This window comes from Fundulus heteroclitus, chromosome 1 (assembly GCF_011125445.2).
Source record: "Fundulus heteroclitus isolate FHET01 chromosome 1, MU-UCD_Fhet_4.1, whole genome shotgun sequence".
Lineage (NCBI taxonomy): Eukaryota > Metazoa > Chordata > Actinopteri > Cyprinodontiformes > Fundulidae > Fundulus > Fundulus heteroclitus.
In genome coordinates, this window is record NC_046361.1 from 25534588 (window position 1) to 25556960 (window position 22373).

The 22373-nt window shown below is 38.5% G+C and overlaps 1 protein-coding gene across 13 annotated transcripts in view; it reads right to left on the reverse strand.

The window, feature by feature from the left end:
* LOC105926066 (membrane-associated guanylate kinase, WW and PDZ domain-containing protein 1) overlaps window positions 1-22373 on the reverse strand; it is a 144806-nt gene that overhangs the window by 29258 nt on the left and 93175 nt on the right. For 11 of the 13 annotated variants that reach the window (XM_036138854.1, XM_036138846.1, XM_036138827.1 and 8 more), the window contains 6 exons: window positions 17801-17858; window positions 17493-17605; window positions 16054-16176; window positions 15141-15326; window positions 14335-14946; window positions 2052-2086 (listed from right to left, as the gene is read on the reverse strand). In XM_036138854.1, coding sequence (XP_035994747.1) covers window positions 2052-2086; window positions 14335-14946; window positions 15141-15326; window positions 16054-16176; window positions 17493-17605; window positions 17801-17858 — 1127 coding nt within the window. The remainder of the gene's footprint in view (window positions 1-2051; window positions 2087-14334; window positions 14947-15140; window positions 15327-16053; window positions 16177-17492; window positions 17606-17800; window positions 17859-22373) is intronic. The other 2 variants (XM_036138852.1, XM_036138820.1) reach the window with 1 other exon arrangement.

Consider the following 22373-nt stretch of genomic DNA (forward strand, 5'->3'; position numbering starts at 1 on the left):
AGCTCAGCCCACAGGTTTTCTAAAGGGTTCAGGTCTGAGGACTGGGATAGAGTTGAGTGCTTTAGAGTCTGGTGAACTGTATCAATATTGATATGGTCAAGCATTTTGGGTAATTACGGTGCTGATCTATTGAACTATAATTTTTCAGTTTAATAGAGAAGTCCACCAGATTTATGTTCTAAAGGCCCTATAATTTGAATGAGTTCATAACGCCATGCACTTTAAAAAGGTTCACAGAAACTTCACAGTGGGCAGTAGATGCTCTTCTATATACTTATTGTTTGTATCACAGCAAATAAGATTAAAGTGTTTGGTGCAGAAAATCTAAATCTTCATCCCTTCTCAATAAATAACATGGTGCCAGTTGAAGTCTCAGTGGAGTTTGGCAAACTCCAACACACCAACACAAAAACAGCCCAGACTGATGCTCTATTTATGGCTTAATAAGCACCCAGGATACGTACAGGAGAGAAAGAAGCCATGAGGTAATAAAACCGAAGAATACAAGCTAGAGGACCTGTGAGGGTAAGCTAATGCTACCTAATGCTAATGCTACCAAAAGCTAGCTTGCTATAATATAGTGCTCATACACAGGGTAAAATCATTTAATGGTTGAAGATATTAGTTATAAAAGTACTCAGTGACTAGTGACGCTACCCCCTAACCAATGAGTGACTGACAATCTTCTGATGTTGCGTTTTCAGTGTGACTCGGAGCAATTGGAACCACAAGCAGGCAGGTACTAAAAATGGAAAAGCTGACTCGAGCCGTAGCAAACCGCTCTGAGTTGGTACTAGTGGAAGAGGGGTATAGCAGTGAGTTTTGATGAACTTCTTTTACCATCTTGGTCAGTGTGTGGAGGTAAAAAATAAATAAATAATATATCCATCCATCCATTTTCTAACACACTTTATCCCTTTTTGGTGTAACGAGGGGTGCTGGTGCCTATCTCCCTCCAGCTGTCCATGGGCGAGAGGCGGGGTACACCCTGCTTATCAATCACAACAATCTAATATGCCGTTTTTAAACGGCGTGTTGCTGTTGTGAATTTTTACTTCCACAGGATAGGTATATGATGTTGTATTCTGTTCTATTTCTGGTCTGTTTCTCCTACTGGCTTCCATGTTTGCAGGCTGCTGCTCTTTTGCCAGGATAAAATACCAAATGCTGCGCTCTGTGTTGGGAACTCTGGGAACTCTCATATGATTGGCTGGAGAAGCAGGAAGCAAACATGGTCTACACTCTGAAATTAAGTAGTTCCGGACAGTACCTCTAGGTTTGAAAGGAGAATAATGTGATTAATGCATTGTTGAGGAAGAGAACAGATTTTTACTTCCATCCCAGGTTACAAATGAGAATGATTTAGGTTGATTTTACAGTAAATATCTTACTTACTTTATGTATAAAAATCACAAGGCGTCTGTTCCTTAAAATCTTGTCTGTTCCCCAGGTAGGCCCTTCAAGACTTGTCTTGCTGGTTCTTTCTCAGCTTTTTCTCCATTGTGTTTTTTTTGTTATTTTTAACAAACCCCAATTTTCGAGCCTGACATCGCTTCTCCTCTTTCCCTCCATCAAGTGTTCCCTCTGTATCTCTGAATAAATGGGTGACTCAGAACTATGTTTCCCTTCCTGACGCTCTTCCCCCAATCTTTTCTTGATGCCTCTTTCTCTGAGCTGTGGCTGTCTGCCCTCCTCAACAGCTGGTCACAGTTGCACTGCTCTGCCCAGGCTACGCTACGCTCAATCAGTCACAGAGTGGCAGCATGGCAGGAAGGGAGGGATGTTGAGAGAAAGTAAAGAGGATATTAAACAGAGAAAAGTGGCAGAAAAAAGCTCAGAGATTAAAAAAGAAAAAAAAAAAAGAAAAATCACACAAAGCTTGCAGAAAGAGCCAGAGACTGATAATGAAGAAGCAGCAAAGATTTCTGAAGCTTAAGATCTCAGTCACATCTCACAAGTCCGTGCCTTCTATTCTTAAAATAGCACTTGTTTCAGCAATGAGCGTGCTATGATATGCACACAAAGAGGAGATTTGAAGACATAGTACTCACCACCAGCTTTGGGCTTCTCTTGGCTGGCACCACGCCTGCAAAACATCGGCAGAAAGACAGAGAGAGCATTAATGACCTGCGGTGCTCTTCCTCCGTCTCCTCTGGTCAGATCCTCCTCAGGACGAAAGGATGAACCTTCAGCTTTATGATGCAGACTAGAAGGCAACTGGCCTGCTCTGCCTCCTCTTCCCTTCTCTTACTGAGCAACACACTGCGCTGGGCTGCTCGCTGATCTGAGTGATCTCCTCCCCCTTTTTCTGTATCCCGCTCCAGTCAGCGCTCTCAGCCACTCCAACGGAGTAACGTTACTGATCTGACTGCGCTGGATAGACTGATCGATGCAGCAGGAGCAGCTACAGGTCCTTCTGACGCCACTTTTCCAGGTGGAATCTCAACCCCAACCTACACTGAACAAGCCACATAAAAAGGAGAACCTCTCTGTATGCATCTTCTGAGTGACTCAGGAGCTGCTCCCTCTTCTCCCAACTCCAGCGCTTTGCTCAGGGCTTACATTGAGAAGCCAATCTTCTCCTTCTGCCCCCCTTTTCCCTACTACTCCCTCCCTTTTTCTTCCACTGTGCACCATGCCTCGCTGTGCCTTTATCTCTCTCCCCATCTTACTCCTACAACATACTGTAAAGAGTAACCAAGAAGATCAATCTCATTTGTGCCGATAAAATATTAATGTTCGCAGCCAGATGTCGGGGCAGATGACACACAGCATATCAGTGAAGGGAATAACACACATGCAATTTAACCCTTCCAAACATGTCTCGTTATTTACAGTACAGCTTCTTTTACTTCTCGAATATGAAATCTACCGAGACCCAACAGGGTTGTTTAACCCACACAGGCCCGCTTCATCTTTTTCTAAGACAACTCTACCTCAAGCTTTTTTTTTTTTTCCCCAGCACAGAACAAGGAGACAAAAATAGACAAATGAATGCATGAACGACATGAGACAGGATTGGGACGAGGGTTTGCCGTTTCCAAGGTGATCCAGTAGTTCTGTTTTGTTGAGCAGGAGGTATAAATAGATATTTTTAATATTAACCGCAGACCTTTCATATCTTTCATCCTGCTTTGCCTTCGTGTCTGCTATAAAGAAGCAGTAGCAGGTTTTCTTTCTCCCAACATGGAGAGAGAGTGTAGATGGAATCTTCCATTGACATTACCACACATCATGCAAACATCCATCCCAGGCTCCTTCTGCTGCATTGGCAAAAAAATCATTAAATGTTAAAACTCTCTGTTGCTGCAAAGCCCCTCTCCACTTGATTCATAATTTATTGACATTTTTTTCTGTTGCACGTTCTCTCCATCTCTCAGATTATGGGGCGCCTCTTAGTGGACCAAATGGATCATCTCGTCTGCAGAGCACAGGCTTAAACTGTTTTTTTTTTTTTACAACCCTGAGTGATTGCAGATGTGGTTGTGGGTGTGGGTGACACAGGAAGGACATCCATCACTGGGTCAGATGTCATGTCAATGATAATTATTTCCTATTACAACGACTGTTTATCTGACCCTCAAGCTCTAAACTCGACAATTTGGAAGGTCAAAGTAAAAAACACCACAAACGTGCAAATATCATATTTTACTGGAAGAACACTTAAAATCCTGACAGTCTAATAGCCATCTGGTTGTTTAAGTAGGCAACTCATTTTAAAATCCACTTTGTGATACAGAAGGTAAGTCAATTTGTGTCCTTTAGGCACCATAATATATCGACTAACTCTGTATAGATTTAAACACCTGAAAGGACGTGTGGCAGCTAAATGGGGACAGAACAAAACATGAAGAGGGCAGGGGTTATCAAACAACAGGAAGCATGGATTTAAGGGATGCGAGTTAACAGCCAGACCGTTGAGGTGACTAAGGGTATTGTTTGTTAACATAAAGTTAATAAGGTGAGAAAAGGCTTTGTCTTGAAGCAGTTTCTTTTGCTTTTTACGCATTCTATGTCAACACAAAACATTCTCCGATGTCCACAGATCACACTAACTTTCAACAAATGTTTTTCTAGCATGTTTATTAACAATAATTAGCTGTAGCAGCACTGGCTTTTCTCTGTGTAGGAGCTGAGTAAGCCAAATCAAGGACCGCATATCTTACTGCAGATACGGGGTATTCCTTCCAATCCCCGCACTTATAGCTTTAGCTTGAAGCAACTTTGTATGACCAGACACCACGACACTGAGTGAAAACTAATTGTCGAGAGATTTATAGCATATGAATCAAATGACAGACAACGTAATCTAAGTAATGGTTTGAAAGCTACACACCACTGTCGTCAATGTCAAGCAATCTGGGCTCATTTCACATTTCTACTGACTTCCTCCTCTTCACATGTTGAATTGCCTTATAATTCTTCTTTTCATGACTCAAATTGGAGGTAGAGATTATCAGTACTTTTGTCTTGTTTGGACAATGTGTTTTTGCATTCATGCTTAAATGAGGTACTCCTGACCTCAAATAGTAACATCTCTCAGCTGCATTCTCACTTCACTTGAGTTTTCCTTCTTTCGTTAATGGCTTTTACAAACGCCTCAAATTTGGACATGAAAACAACTATTTTAAACTACAAGTCAGAACACATTTAAAAAAAAGGGAAAGTTATAACCTTTAAGCAACCACTGAAAATAAGCATGTTAACAGCAAAAAGAAAAATTAGTCGACTAAAAGGAGAATAAAGTATGAAGAGTAAATGTTACAGTTACTTGGGCCAGGCAGAAAAGTTGATTTACATGATAGTCTGTGAAAGCATCTTAATGTGTGATTACATCTTCATATCTGCTTGACCTACAGCAGTTTTGTGTTGCTGGTGTATATATGAGCTGACTAAATCAGTTATGAGCAGCTGAGGCTCAGTGAAAGAAATCTAGGAACTGCATGATGTTGCTTCACTCAACTCTGAGAAAGCTGTCATAAATGGATGCATGCTATCCACTTGTGATATCAGCAAGTTTGTTTTATGCAACTTGCACAAATATTAATGATTATGCATGGTGCAATAATCATACAATATTTCACTCTGTTGTAGCCGTTTAATCACATTAAGGTTGAAAAGCATTTTAAAGAGTTAGAACTGATCAGTAGAAATCAAGGGTTGGCTTAATAGACTTGGTTTTATTAAAGCAAAGGTAGGGGGCACAGCGTGGCTCAGTGGTGGAGCAGAGGCACCATATAGTGGAACTTCAAGCTGACTAGCGGTGTAGAGGGGCAGCCCTGTGTTATTCCATTTTCCATACACATGGAGAAACTCCAGTCGTTCTGGCTGTTTCTCTGGCTTCGATTTAAAAGTAATTTAAACAGTAGGAACAGTGTGAAAGAAGTTTCAGTTTTGTAACTAAGGTTTCAAAACCTTTATACTGATAACCAGGGCAATGCATACTTTAGTGCATACAGGAACATTTACTGCTGGTATGTGATCCGCATGTCTTTCCAGGCCTATTTGTTTGTTTTGTTTTTCTAGATAGCTATTTTAAACAACAGAATTGCTGAAGCATGTTACTGTGATGATGCTACATAACCTAACACAGCACCAGCAACCAGTGCTACCATTATCGATCAAGGAGAAAATTGAAGTGGAATAACCTTGAGTCCTTTTTTGTTTAAGACTCCACTTCAGTTTTATTCCCCATCGGTTTCCCCCAGACTTGAGATGATGTTCCATATTTTGACTGGCTGGGTTTGTAAAATTGAACATTGCAGAAGAGACACTAAGAATCATAGATATAAATCCAGTAGAGGTGAAGAAGGCGGAGAAGGCTCCTGCCTTAGAGGCTGAATTTAAAGTCAATCAAACTGTCCGAATCAGGGTCAAACTCAGGTTAAGCTGTCATCTTTGTTGCCTAGTTACAGCACCCGCCACAATCATTGTTAATCATATGCAAAAAGGCTAAACATACATAGATATCATGGAGACTTGGTGACCCTCTGATCTCACTATTTGCATCCTTTCTCCAACTATGATGTTTGGAATTTTTTATCTCCTGTTTTCATTGCATTTCCAGGTGATTCACGATTTTTCATTATGACTCTGCCAGTAAATATGGAGAATTTTAGATGAGTAGATATTTTTTACTTGACTTACAAAAACTACACAGCTGCCTCACAAGAATAAAACGTATTTTCTTGTCCTTTTAATTTTTGAAAAACGATTAAATGACTGTCATATAATAGTTTTATCCATCCATACTTCATCTTTTTATCCGAGAAGAAAATAGGAAGGATGGAATATTATGGCTCACTTATTAAAAGTCTCTGGAAACTGATAAGGCCTCCCTACTGAAGCTGCTATCCTCGCGACCCGACCCCGGATAAGCGGAAGAAGACGGACGGAAACTGATAAACTTTAAAAACTATAAAAAGTTGAAGTAAAATACTTTAGCTATACCACTTTTATATTGATTTTTTAGGCTATCCATGGAATTTTTTTTTACTCACATAAATCTGGAATTTTTCTAATGATTAAAAAAAGATATTGGTTTTTTACAGGTTACAAAGGGAGTTAAAAGAATGGCACAATACCTTCAATGGGAAGACTTTAGAAAAGCAACAAACAAATACCTAAAAATTAAATAGAATAAAACAGAACACCTCACACAAACAAAACATGTCATTTGAATACTTTAGTTAAACATTGTGGAATATACAAAGAAGAGAAAGGAGAAAATTCCTCCGGCCAACATATCCCTAAAATCAAGAGTCTCCAATAACTGTGGTTTAATCCATTGTGCAGCTCATTTTAGTGCTACAAGAATGAGTTATGCAGAAAAATTATGTTTGTAGCCTATGAACTACTGAACTAGACATCTCAATAATAGTGAAGATAAGACAAATGTGTGAATCTTTGACATGAAGTGAAGTCAGCTCTAACTGAGGTTGTATTGTTCATTAATATTCAGACTGTTAAGCAAACAATGCTGTGTGGATGTATTTTTGTAAAGAAGTGGAGAAAACAATCAACATATCTGCATTCATGTTGACTATGTCTGAAACAAAGGAGGCTCATTATTTCACACTATGTACATATATCAGTAAATAGTCCAGAGGTATGCCTAAATTACTAATGATTAATAATACATTTATGTTACATAATTATTATTGTTGTAGGACTGAGTTTGGCATATTAATTTTGTGGTTTACCCAGGAACGTTTTGTTTCCATCAATTCATGTCAGGACAGGGCGAGACACGATGGGATGAGAGAGCATCTCAGTCTCACGCGCAAACGTCCTATTTTCCGCTTAAATGCAGCAACAGTGGTAAATGTTCTGGCAAACCCACATATTGATATTGTTCTGTGGACACAAAATACATATGCAGGTTTATCATTCTTTCATCCCAGAATAAAAAAACTCAAGCTTTTCAAAGTGAATCTGCAGCAGTGTGAATGGACCTCTACTTCTCTAAGCTGCCGGGGCTGTGTCCTTGGTGACTCTATGCTGAGCCCACACGGTTTGATTGAGCCGACCTTCATCCAGGTTTTCTATGTGTTTTGTTAAAGAAAGTGAGTAATACTGATGCTTGCTTCCTCTTGATCTGCTCTAAATTATTCGGTCTTGTTAAGTTGTCGTAACACTTCATTCCTCCACATTCTCTTCCTCTTCATTTCATTCCCCTTCCTTCTGTCTTTTCATTTTCTCTCCTCTTTTTCTCATTTTCTCTGGGGACAGAAGCACTCTGCAAGATTGTCATAGCAACAACGACAGAAAGACAAGATGGAGGAGTTATAGCAGGGCTGCCCTCCTTTACAGGGATGCATCTCTGTGGGTGAAAGCACTTGATGTGATCTTTATTTTTTTTCTAAGTGATAAATGCTTCCATTACTAAAAAGAAATTACTCATAGTTTTCATAATATTTTCCCCCTTGGAGCATATCTGCTTTTAACATTTTCTGTAGTTAAATCATTTCTAAAAAGACACTGAAAAACAAAATAAATTAATATTAAGTAGATTAGTGGTTTGTTGAAGGCACAGTTTACACAGATTAGACAAAATAAATGTAACTAATTTGTGAAGATGATGTTTGTCAGAGATATCTTAAAAAAAAGTTAATAGTTTGAATAAGACAGTTAAGAACAAAACTTTATGGGGAATCCAGAAATAGTGCACATGAAAACATACTGCCTAGTGTTTACAACTGTTACTATGTGAAGCATGTCAGAGATAATCTATAGATTTTAATAAACAAAACAAAAAAGAAGTCTTGATATGGGCAGTACGTTGACCCACTCAGGTCTCTGGAGACCCAAGAAGCTTTCTGGACCTTCCACAGTGGCTCTTAATAACTTGGGTGAAAATGATAAGGAACTAACTATTGTTTTTAAATACAGATTAAATAGCAAATACAGATTTTAACAGTTTATCCAATAAATAATTGCATTGAATTCCACAACACTACGACACTAAAAGTGTCAATCTAAACCTCTGGTTTAATTTATTCTCATGCACAAGACTTTGTTGAACAAGCTATTGCACATGTTTGGTGTTCTTGCAAATGTGCTTTTGTGGTTTAAAATGACATACACAGTTATGGATGTCACTGTTGATTTAAGTAAATGGGCCACAATCACAATGATAATGTAGACCATGTTTATTATTTTACTACACTTTGAAGCTATTGATTATGAAGCAGAAATTTAGATTCTATCAATTTTATTTTATTATCAGACTGAGATTTAGCATTGATAAATGCCTGTTAAATGACCCGGATCAGTATCCATGACAAGAATCAATTCTCTTGCAGGAACCCAGCCAGCTGAAACTGTTCTGTACTACATAAAATTGACTAGCACATTATTTCTATTTTTACAGTTATATGGTTGAGTTCTTAGTATTTAAGTTTTTAGCACACTGGTTGTTTTTTTTTTAAATCATAGTTACCCAGAAATGCTTCCCAAACATTCAGGCATCACTGTTTCTTTATGACTACAGCAAGATGCTCTATAACGGCTTTTTGCTGAATAATTTTCTGAGTCTATGCTGCATTTCTGTAATGTTCGGAAGTTGGGTTTGGAGCGGTGCTGTCAAAGTGACAAGGACAAACTAAAATGTTTACTAATCTCCTTTACCGATCTGTCAAAACAGAACGCTTGAACCTTTGACAAGAATTCTTTAAATTAGGTGAGGTTCAGGATCTGCACCTCATATTTTTTTATAGATAGCTGTCACCTAAAAAAAAAAAAAAAAACATAAAACTTGTACTTCTCTTAAAAGCTGAGTCTGCTCACTCTGAGCAGAGATTGATGTATTGCTGATAAACAGATTAGGGCTTTTTCTCCTCTTGATGAAACCTGCCTTATTCCTCCTCCTCCTCCTTCGGTTATCTGTCTCCTGTACATCTCAAAAACCAATCCTCTCATACACGCTCCCTTCGGTGAACTTCCAGCTCTGCTCAGCAAATCTCCCCCTCTCTCTTCTCTAATCCTCCACCTCCACTCTCTCAAAACATGATCCCTGCCTCTCTTTTTTCCCATGCACTCCTCTTATAACGCTCTTTTTAGCTGGAGTTCACGGACACACTACAGCAGAAGCAAGGTTAAACTCATTGCCGCATTCCTAAAACACAACTAACAAATGTGTCGTTTATAGTATAAATCTTTGACTCTGGTTTATTTATTTTTACTATAAGCCTTAAAAAAAACTGTGACAGCACCTTTATCTCATCATGCATGTTGGTGTATCTAAAAACACATTTTATATGGCTATAAACATGAAAAAAGAAAGTACATTTGGTAAAACCAAAGTATGTCACATCTATAGATAATGTGAGTCACTTATAATGTGCCCTCGTTCCAGTGTGTGTATATTCAGAAGAAAGGTTTAAAATGCTGGGGTCAAAACATCTCCCCAGCATGGAAAGTAGCCGCTGGCTGTTCAAAAAGGCCCTAAAAGTAATTATCACTAAATTTGAATATTTGCATGTGTGGTATGACTGTCATAGGAGACAAAAGAGAGTAAAATTAAGCCTAAATAAGAACTACAAATTAACTTTTGATTCTTATTCTTTTAGATGTGGCGTGAGCAAAACTGGACCAAAAGACACTGATGCAGTTGTTATATTTTATTTTACTTCATTTTATCACTCTTTTGGGTCTGTTTTTTTGCAGCCTGATTTAAGTTTTTAGTTTTACTAAAAATACATCAACTTGTACAATTAACATGCAGTCTGGAAGCAACCTGGTGAACATCCTGGGCTCGGTACTGCTGAATGAGCACTGGGTTGTGAATACCCAGACGTTGGAAAGCCAGACTGAAACACTTTGATTGTTCTCACAGAAGTCACCAAAAATTCCCAATGAAACAGAAAAAATTTGCTAGGTTTGTCAATGGATGCTTTTTTCCCGTCTTTTTCAAAAAAAAAAAAAAAGATTGTCTGAAAATTCATCATATATAGCATATTACAAAAGTTATTCCCTCACACATTTACATAATTTAATTAAGGTGTTCCATGGGGACAGGTGTACAAAATTGCCTCTATAAATATTAGCAAAAGGATGGTTTAACTCTGAGGAGCTCATTGAAAACCAGTGTGGTACAGTTGGATGCCACCTCTGTTATAAATTCAGTCATAAATGTCCCTAGCTACAAAAATTCAATAGTCACACATTAGTGGTATTATAAAAGTAGGTGCAATATGGAACAGCACAAAACAAATGTTAGGCTGTATAAAATCACAGTCTGGGGTAAGCGGGGGGAAAGGTGCTTACTTGCACAGAGGTGGGGTTGTTTTTCAGGAGTTGTTCTTGGCCCCTTCGTTCTAATGAAAGGAACGCCTAATGCTACATATTACCAAGATATTTTGGGCAATTTAATCTTCCCAACTTTGTGGAAACAGTTTGAACATGGATGTACACTAGTGCACAAATCATTGTTCAGATTGAACAACTGTTGGGATGAATTGCAGCGGAGACTGAGAGCCTGGCCTTCTTGTCCGACATCAGTGTCTGACCTCACAAATGGACTTCTGAACGAATGGTCACCTATTTCCACGAATCCACTCGAATCCACCACGAAAACTTGTGGAAAACCATTCCAGGAGAGTTGAATTCGTTACAGCTACATAGGCTGAGCCAATGGTTTAAGAATGGGCTGTCACTTAACTTCCTGTCTATGTAAAGGCACACGAGTGAACATGGGCCCTGACGTTCTCAAATTACCGTGAACTGAATTAATGAGGAAATAGGTCTGACTGCCCTATTGTAACAGCAACTTTAGGTATTCAGATTGCTAAGGTGAGTGAATCTTCTTTAGTGCCTACAGAGCATCTGAATTGAAAAACAAGAGATTACATGATTTTATCACTGCATCATTACCACAAAATTTGAGTAATCTTTTTAGAGAATTTTGTGGCAGTGTGGCATATGTGCAGTATACATGGCATTTCTAATGGCCCAGTATACATGGCCCTCTCTTAGCTTTAGAAAAAATGCCTATTCTAAAATATCAGGTAGAAAGATGATGCCAGAGTGTAGGTTACTTAAAGCTGGGTGTCTTTGTACACCACTGAAACACAAAAACATGGATACAACAGTGTAACAAAGGCATTATTCAAAGTAGTTAAGCTGATATGTGGTGATTTTCATCACCACATCTTTCATATTCAGCCATTTATTATTTTGGACACCAACTAAATTTTCTGATGGTAATTAAAGCACCTTATCCACTTTTGATCGCCTGCTTTGACAGCCTGGTTTGCTCTTTATGGTTCTGCAGTTTTTCCGTCATTATTACTAGCTTTATTATACAGCTCAGAATCATTGGAATTGGCTAGATGAATTTATTGTGCAGTTAAACCTATAACATTTAGACAAGCTACATGTGTAGAGGTAGAAAATTAAACATTTGAACCTGAAATTATACTGAACACCTAGCATGAAACACCTTGATAAGGTTACTTAAATTGGAGATTGTAAGTATCCAAACCAAAACTTGAAATAGCAGCCTAATTTATCTAGTTACTAACCCCCCCCAGGTTACCTCAAAAAGGGTACTGTGTGTCCCTCATCACCTGGTCACTCACCTGAACCAACAGTTATTACAGGTTGGTGTTAAAGCTAGTGGATATGATCTACGAACCTGTCAGTCACCCTGCTAGCTCCTGTGACTTCTGCAGCCTCCTACCCATTTATCCTCTCATTTATTCCCTCTCTGTGCTTTGCCCTCAGAGCTTGTATCTCTACTATTCATCTTCTCCCGCCTTCACACACACCCACACACAGAGGTCCATAATGATGCTGACATTTAACACAATACAGCAGTTGTTCCAGCAGCAGTGCACAAGGTCAACTCATTAGATGACATATTTGATATGGGGTGCATATCCCAAGCTGCTGTCAATGCACCCGTCACGTGGTTAGAAATTTAACATAAAAGTGTCTGGACACAATAGAGTAACCTTGAATACTCGTGTCTGTTTTTTTTTTTATGCTTTAAACTTTGGCGGATAATCTTATCTTTGGCATTTCGGAGATAACAAAAACAAACATCTATACTGACTTGTAAGGCTAGAAGTGCAGTTTGTAGGAACCCCGGACATGTTTGTTAGAAGCCTGAAAAATAAAGGCCTTTCCCGTAAAGGAACATGCTAACTTTTAGGTACGTTGCAAAAGCAATCTTATCTCTTGAACTTTTCAAGAGATAACTTTTCCGTATAAGCACCGACTGTAATGTATTTTATTGTGATTTTATGTAATTCATGAACAAAATGTTGTGTGTAAATGTTAAGTTAAGGACAATTTTTTATTTATTTATTTATCTTTTTTTTTTTTTTTTTTACAATTAAATGTCTGAAAAGGGGAAAGTGCATTCTGTATTTATCCTCCTGCCTCAATACTTTTGCAGAACTACTTTTGGGGTATGTCTCTACCAGCTTAGCAAATCTGGAGCCTGGCAATTCTGCTTCATTCTTTGTTGCAAAATAGTTGAAACTCAGTTAGATTGGATGAAGAGCATCTGTGAACATAGTTTGCCAAGTCCTGCCCCACATTTCAAATTGGTTTTAGGTCTGGACGTTGTCTTGGTCATTCTAACGCATGAATCTGCTTTGATTGAAATAATTTTATTGTAGATTTTATTTTTCGGGTTTGTCTTTTAAGTTGAAAATCTGTCATATTCTCAAGCCTTTTGGAAGATGGTTGCAAAATTTTACTTTCTAGGGTTGTCCTGTATTTAGCATAATACATCTTCCAATCCGCTCTGACCAGGATATCTACTTAAGAAAAGCATACCCACAGCATGATGCTGCATGTTCCATGTGCTCTTGGTTTTTGGACGATAGATTGAACAGTGAAATGTTCTAAGCTTAGGATATCGTTTTAAAATGCACTACTCCAAACTACTCCACAGCTTAATCCCCAACATGCCTGTTTTATTCTTTGATCTTTGTGGTGCTGTTTTTACACTAATATTCTCTAAGAAATATCTAAGTGTCTTCACAGAACAACTGTATTTAGACAATGCTAGGTTGACTCTATTTACTATCAATGTGACTTTTAAATGCTTGTACTAGGTTTTATTTAATACTACCCAATTTAAATTTCCTAAACACAAAAGCAGACTATGCTTTTCAGATATTTATATAAAAAAAGTGAAAACATACATCTTTCATTTAACATCAAAATTCCAGTATGTGCTACTCTGTGTTGGTCTGTCACATAAAAACTCAACACAATACCTAGCAGCTTGTGGTTGTAAGCATGACAAAATGAAAAGGTCAAGTGGTGTGAATACTTTTGTGAGGCACCGTTATACAATGACATTGGTGAACATAACATGTTTACCAATAACATTAATCTGAATCTAGCCACAATGAAGACAGAGGTTGAGCCACTCTGCTTCATTTCAGACAGTGATTAGGTATAAAACACGGGGAAAAATATCCAACTTATCAGAGGGGCAGTTTTAGATGACAAACATTTAGCAATGATCCATGAGCCTCTGACCTAATGTGCTGCTATTTAGTCCCCCCCTCATTCATCCATCTTGACTCTTTACCCATCTTTCCACTACTCTGTTTACCCACTCTCAGCTCTTCCTGCCATTGTAGTACCTCTAATTGTTCTATCCTACCCAGTTTGAGCATTTTCATCCTGCGTCCCACTCCGCTTCACTCGTTTCCCTGTTTCACTGCGTCGCTCTTGACTTGCCAACTATTCGGACTGTTGTCTATTCATCAGATTAAAGCATGTTCACTTGTGCACTTCATCTCGCAGCCTTTCATGTCAAAACCTCCTGCAGACATTCATCATCCACAAACATTGAGACGTTGTACGTACCTCTTTGCACCAACATGGTGACTTCACTGCCTCTCGGACATTTGCTGAGCAGATCCACCACCTGGTTGTGGCTCATATTTTGGACATTTCTCTTGTTGACCTCCATCAGAATGTCTCCCTCCTTCAGACCACGGCACCGAGGATAGTCCACTATCTGCTTGACCCTCTGTCCGCCTCCCGTCAGGCTGTCAGCAATAGTGAACCCAAACCCCTTGTCTCCTTTCTCCATGTGGATGGTGATCAGCTCTGGTTGGGTGGCGATGGCCGAGGCCAGGGTGACAACGTCGGTGGAGTAGCCGTGTGAACCGTTGGATGCTATCTCCGCAGAGGGGCTGTGCGGCCGCGGCTCGCCCATGCCATTGATGGGTCCGGCCTGGTTGCTGGGAGCGTCAAAAGTCTCTTGTCCATTGACAATGATCGGCTCCTTGTCCAAAATCGCCACAGAGGTCACTAGGCTGGTGTTGGGGTCATCGGGGTCAAACGGCAGCGGATAGCCGCGGCATAAGGACAGGTCCACCATTGAGCCGATAGGGATGGACTGGAAAATCTTCACCACCTGTGCATGGGTGTAGCCCAGCACAATGGTGTCATTCACACTGACAATCACATCACCTGCAAGAAGGAAGATGGTATCTTCAGCGATGTTTCTGTCACACTGTAAAACCTTATGTTCCATGGTTTGTTCTATCTCTTATTAGTTTACTGTCATACAGTGGTGACATTTAAAGCATAAGTTGTTCAAAACCATCTCAGTGTGTTTCTGAATGAAAACAGTGCCCCCTGTGGATGAAGGCTGTGTACTACACCTGTCTCCATTTTGCCATCCACAGCTGCAGGCCCGTCCAGCACCAGACTTTTGATCTGCAGGAATTCATCCGGCTCGTCACCTCCGACTACCGTGAAGCCAAATCCACGGCGGCTTTTCTTCAGCTTGGTGTTGATGAAGGTTCCTTTCAGCTCTGCAGGGTTTCTGGTGAAGAAAGGTTTCCCCCCTGGAGAGATTGCAGCAAACAACAACTCCTAAACTCTGTACAGACAACATAATTATACATACGCTCCACTAATTAATCAGGCTTTATTTACTTTACATACATAACATGGGGAGCAGAGAGCACTTTATAAAAGATTACAAGAAAAGGCAAACAGTGACATTGAAAAAGTTAAAATTAAAAGTAAAAAAATGGCTAACAATGAGAGAAAAAACAGAAATGTGTAACAGAGGTGTTGTTGATTTGATGGATTGAGGATAAGCTAAAGGTAGACATAATGATTATCATAACCAATAGACCCCAAAAAGAATGTTGCAACTAAGATCGCCAATAAGGGAAAAAAGCATAAATATGAATTAAATTATTTTATAAAAAAAACAAGAAAGATTTAATTAATAGCTAGAAATAGCATTTATATTTTTTTAAGTTAATCAATCATTGCAATAATACATAATACAAATAGTAAATAAAACATATCTAAAATCAATATAATAATTAGGCACCAAGTTTTGCCTAATTGTTCCTTATACCTGAGCACCCTGAATAAATAAATATATTTCTCCTCATGACATGCATGCATTTGCTTGACATTACCACAGACCAGAACTTACAGGGACAAATATGTTTTGTATAAACAATTAGTAGTTTTAAAAATAGCCTCCGTTACACATATTAGTAAAATCAAGAAGTAACAAAATATCTACAGGTCTACTGACTTATAAAGACTTACTTTTAACTCCGACTGGGCCGGGAGGTAGAGCGGGTGGGACTTGTGGGTCCCTGTAGGTCTCCAGGTGGTTTGGAGCATAGTTTGCCAGAGGAGCTGCAGCTGACGAATGCTCCTCTATCCACTCTGTGCACACACGATCGTTCCCACTTTAATCGCCACATACTTACCACACATGTACTGAATTTGTGTACATGTGACACACGTGATCACACATTGACAACACACATAAAACACAGAGCTTAAAGCAAACTGTGCATGTATCCAATAAATTAGAATATCACTGATAGGTTTATGCAATGCATTAATTCAAAAGGTGAAACTCGTATAGATTCATTACAGATTTATATAGTTCAAGATTTTATTTTATGAATTTTGAGATTATGGCTTACAGCTAATAAAACCCCAAAATTTTGTTTTTCTGAAAATCTGAATTACATGACCCTAAGACCAATATAAATAGAGTTTTAATACATAAATGTTGTGTTTTGGACTACACAGTCATGGGACAGACTGCTGACTTGACAGCAGACAGTAAGTGACACCCTCCGCAAGAAGTCCTGCATCAAAGCATTTTATTAGAAAATTGACTGGAATGACAAAGTGTGGTAGACAAAGGTGCAGAAGTAAAAGGGATCAGGCTCAGTCTTTGAAGAATTGTGAAGCAAAGACTATTTGAGAGGTTGGGGGATATGCATATATGGTCTGCCCGTCCCATATTCACACACTCACCTGACCCCACAGAAAATCTATGAGGTGTTATCCAGAAGAAGATGAGAGACATCAAACTCAACAATCCATATGAGCCAAAGGCCTTTGGGTAGCCTAGGATTGTTTACCTCCTCAGCAGTGCCACAGGCATATCTCTTCCACGACATGCCTCATTAATGCAGTAATTTATGCAAAAGGAGCCCTGAACAAGTACTGTATATGCATATATTTTTCAATAGGCTGATCATTTTTGTTGTTCTCTCTGCAAGCCATAATCATAAAAGAACAGAAATAAAAATCTATCATAAGTGACCGATATTCTAATTTATTGAGATGCATCTCTTAGTTGCACACACACTAAAAATTTCATTTCACAGTATTACAACAACAGAGTTAAAGAAAACATCCCCCCTCTGTTTTAAATGACGTGAAACTACAATGATCAAATACAAAATGGTATTTATGATTAAAAATCACATAAATTAAAACCTGAACTTTAAAGACAACACCAGGACTTGGGCCAGCTTAATTTAGGCAAAACCACAACTGACAGTCAGAATTTAGAAAACTTTTATCTAAAAAGTTTTAACTCTACATTTGAAGAGAATGTGGGAAAATTAGGAGACCCAGAGGAAATAAATTCTGACCGAATCCCTGGAGAGCACCAGACGAACAAGAAAGACGTGACACTGACAGACATGAAGAAAGAAAGAAATGGCCAGGAAACGAACCTCGGATATACCGCTCACCTTCTGGAGGCTGCGGCGGCTGTTGCTGCTCTAGGATTTTTTGACGCCGCGCCTCCACCACTGGGTTCTCATACTGGGTCTTCCTGTTTATATGGCTTTAAAAGACAAACACAGGATAAACAAGAGTAATCAAGGTGACATTAGACATTGTTGTGCCTATAAAGTAGAAAGAAAACCTTCACCAATGAGTTTTTATGAAAGACGAGTGAACAGATTTGCAAGAGGGTTTAAAAATGGATGAATCTCATTTGTCTTTGGGAAGTGATGTGTCAATGAGGTGATTAACTTACTCCACATAATACACTCCGTACACCGGGTCATCTATTCTCTCCCATCCTGGAGGCAGCTCTGCAATACAGAGAGCACACAGCGTTAAACACAAACACCCCTATCTAAGTCATTAGCACAGATAAGAGAAGCACTGTGGTTGGATTGCTGTGGTCATTATTTCACTTACTTGTTTTTTTTTTCCAGCTTCCAGCATGGATTGTCAGAACATGTCAATTTGCCAAGGTTGGACTGGTACAAAATATGCCCTAAAAACACCACCTACTCTACAACTATTTTATATTACTGTTTTTTTGTTTGTTTTTTACAGGATTATAGAACGAACAGAACATATCCCAAAAACTCTTACAGCTTTTAAATGCTCTGTGCTAATTTTCACCATTACTTTTTTAGTAAAAGTGCAGTTCACTCGAATATACAACCATTAATTTGGTCACAATGTTTTTTATTTTAAAAATTTTTTTTAAGCAGAAAGAAAGAAAACATACCACACTGTTTCAAAAACAGATATAAACACGAGTTTAGGTTAATAATGAAAAAAATATCAAGTATTAACCAATAAGGTAAGGGTTCAAGTTCGAGCTACCAGAACTGACAAAGACTCCTGGATAGGTGTCGAAATGTTTTCAGAAAGAACAGAGCAAAAGTCTGGTTGCCACCCTGTTTGCTGTTGCAATGAGCCAGCTGTCACTCACCTATATAAACCCTCCTCAGTCAGTTCTTCCCCGCCGGATCGTCGTCAACCTTCCTATGCCTGTCAGCCAGAGATTTTCTCACGTCTGTCTGTCAGAGCTTAAACTCTCCCTCGTCTGCCAGTCAGAGATTTCCTGACCTCTGCCTGACATAGTTTCATATGTCTGCCGGTAAGAGATTTTCATACGTCTGCCAGTCAGATGATTTTTCCTACGTCTGCCTGACAGAGGTTCCTACGTCTGTGCCTCCAAGAACTTTATTTGCTGTGCTGCTGGTTCAACTGCAGCCCCTGCGTCCTAAGAACTCTCTCTGCCGTGCTACTGGCTCGATTACTGTCCCAGCGTTCCAAGAACTCTCCCAACTGCTCAAGGGCTTCCTGTCCCTGCAGCGCAGCACCTGCAGACCTCCAGACCTCCAGCTCTCTCTTCAGTCCTCCAGCTTCTGCACTCATTATCCACCAGCTCCATCCCGCTACAGACTCTGGTTCTCTTCTTCCACTAACCACCTAACCTTCAATGAACTCTCAAAAACTGAGCTCTGTGTTTATGTGGTTGTGTTCGGGTTCATCAGGACAACACCTGACAGTAGAGGTATTAGAAACATGAGTATTGAAAATGATATGTTTGGCTTAATGGAGTCTAGGAGAAAGAGGTTTCAAATAGCCCATATAGCAAAATTTATGTTTTGGAGTCGTTAAGAGCGTAAAAGTGTAAAAATAATAGGTTTGGTGCTATAGGGTTAAATAGTAGCTAAATACTTTTTGCAGTAATATGTAAAACAAATTCAGAATACATTAATCTATGGTGAGCACGACATATTGTAAATATTCATACCTTCTCCCTGTTTACATCTGGCTCTTTTAAGAACTCTACGCAAGCTAAGAATATGATATCCTGTGTTTAATGGTAATATTTAAAGAAGTGAATATGAATACTTGTTTACTTTTAGAGTTGCCAAAAATAAGGACATATAAACTTGTTCTGGAGCACTCTTAACTGTATACATGTTTAAAGTCTTAAACCACAAACATTTAATAAACTAATGTTGTAGCCAACAATAATTGTAGCAGGAGAGAAAAGCTCAAGTCAAAAAGCTCACTCGACTCAAGGGTTTTGGAAAATAAGTACTTATTTGAAAATAAATCATACATGCGCTTATGGGCATGTATGTTATATTCATTAAACTCTTTGATTGTTTATTTAAATCATTCTTTTTCAGTGGGTTAATTATAAATGACTAGTCAAGTGATTAAAAATAAAAGATCTGGCTACACAAAATTATAAATCATTGTTCAAGTTTTCTGATCCACACAATGTCTGAATAGTAAACATACATTCACGTAAATAATGTACCAATATGCAAAAGGGAAGTCTGGTGTTCTATGTTAAGATATAGGCATGACTGTAATCGGTTTACAAAAGTACAGAGATATTTTGGAGACATTTCTAAAATGCAAAGAACAACAGTTTACTTAATCATGTGTTGAAGACAAGTTATTTTGGTAAGCATTTCTTTTTTCTTTTTTTTTGCCAAGGTCTTGGAGAAACAAATTTTCCTCTCAGATGAATGCAAATTAAAAAACTCAGGAACAATCTATAAACCACCAAGGCCTAGGCCTGCCATCAACTGGAAACTGCTGGAGCAACTGTCACCATTCAGAGTGAAGCCATTTTAACATGAACATAGACTGGCAATAAAATAAGGTAAATTCCAAAAAGCTCCTAAATTAACACCTTCAAGCTTGAGATTAAACTGCTGCTGCCCACATGGACAATCAAAATGCCTTTTACAGAAAATGTTAATGGTCAGAGGAAAGAAAGACTAAGCGCCTCAGAGATAAGAAGGATGTTTAGAAGAGTGCAAGTCAAGCTTTTAAACTAAAGAACAACTCTCGAGCATGGTGGTGGCAGCTGCTGAGGAATTAGTTTTTTGCCACTCTTGCTGGTGCTTTCCATGGATGGAGTAATGATGGATTACGGTCAAAAAGATGGTGTATTGCCTTTAAATTATCTGAGAAAACAAGTTCTGTATCGCTCTTTAGGGGTTTGATGTAATACATCAAAAAAAGGGTTATATCCTCCAACAAAATAAATATTTTGTATAATATTTATATTGTGATTGATTAAATAATACTAAAAACAAATAAATTAATTAAAACTACATTAATATTCATCTAAATAAATGTGTTTCAGTATTTATCTAAATAGTTTATATTTCTAGTACTACAGTGCAGTACAATTGTGTGGAAGTACTTGTGAAGAATTGTCACAACGGCTCATCAAATAGACCCTAACTTCTGATTGCTTTACCTGCACAACTGTGACTTTGATGGGTGAGGCTGAGAGATTAGAAAACATTTCCCAATGCGTTGAACTAATTGTATACGTGTTTGACAAATAAAAACTATTGAATGTTAAACTTATTTAATCATAATGAAATCTATATTAAACCATTTAAACAATAACACACTTACTTATTGAATTTATTACCAGTTTCATTTATATTACATCATACGTAAATATCTCTTTAACGGCCCTTCATATATTGAATTGTGGCACTCTTACCACTGGATAGATATAGAGCAGATCATTTAAAGATTACAACCCAAGAAATGATAGAAGATGTAATTTATTTTTATTATGAACATTTGTAATTCTTGATGTGACATTTTTTAGCTATGCTTAAATGCAGAGTCAAATATTCAGGCAGACTTTTGTGCCAGAAGATAGTCAATAACTTCCAAAAGCATGTGATTGAGGTGCAACTTGCCAAAGGACATAAAACTTGATATTAGTGGAGATTAATGTAAATGGATGACTCAGTATGTATATTTCTGAGGCTCTGTGGTTTTGATTAAAGCCAAAATAAAATTTTACTTGCCCTTCTTATTCTTATTTTCTTTTTAATCACAGCAGTTTAGTGTTTGTTTACTAAAAGAATGGCTTGTTCAAACCAGTCATCAAAAGTAGCTGAGAAAGTTTATGTAAACGTCTGATCCCGACCATGCAATTTCCTGAAAGGTTAACTCACTGATTTTAGCTAACTTTTAGCGTTCATTAGAGCCCATTGTCTCGCCCATTTGTGTACTACTGTTTCCTACAGCATACTCACATATTTATTGTATCTGTAATCATAGCAGGTAATGAAAAAAAGACAAACAGCATAAGAAATACGGAAATCGGTTGACTTTTTCCTGGTTGTAACAAGACTTATTGGTAAATATGTACATTTAATTCCAGGTCAACTCATTCATATTTTGCCACAATTGTGAGGAATATTCATTTGTGAGTCAAATAGCTAGTTTGACTATGTCAGCTGTGCCCTTAAAAAAACTTGCCAAACTTTCTCTGCCACTGCCAAACAGCTTTCGGTGGAGGCGGTGTCATGGTGTGGGGTGGCATCTTCCTCAGTCAACACGAGACTTATCACTGGCAAACTCAACGCAGAGAGATGTCGAGATGAGATTCTCCAACCAGTGGCAATCCATTGTCTTCACTTTGAGGGATTCAACTTTATCTTTTAAGGAGTCAATGGCTGTCACCACAAAGTTTATCAGAAGCCACCTTCAAAATTTGCAAGTGGAGAGGAGGGACTGGTTTGCCAGCAGTCCTGACCTCAAACCTGCTGAGCTCCTGCAGGATCAGATAAAGAGGGCTGTTTGTGCCAGAGCAACCAACACAACCACACTGGGCGACTTGTGACAAATGCTGGTTTAGGAACAGGGATGCCGTCCCACAGCAGTGTGTGAACAAACCAGCATGAGAAGGCGGTGCAAGGCTGTTGTTGTGGTTGTGTACAGTTCTTCTCCTGAGGCCCATGTTAGTTATATGAATAGATTGTTAAATGGTCAATATGTCTTGTTTCTTATAACATCAAGATTCC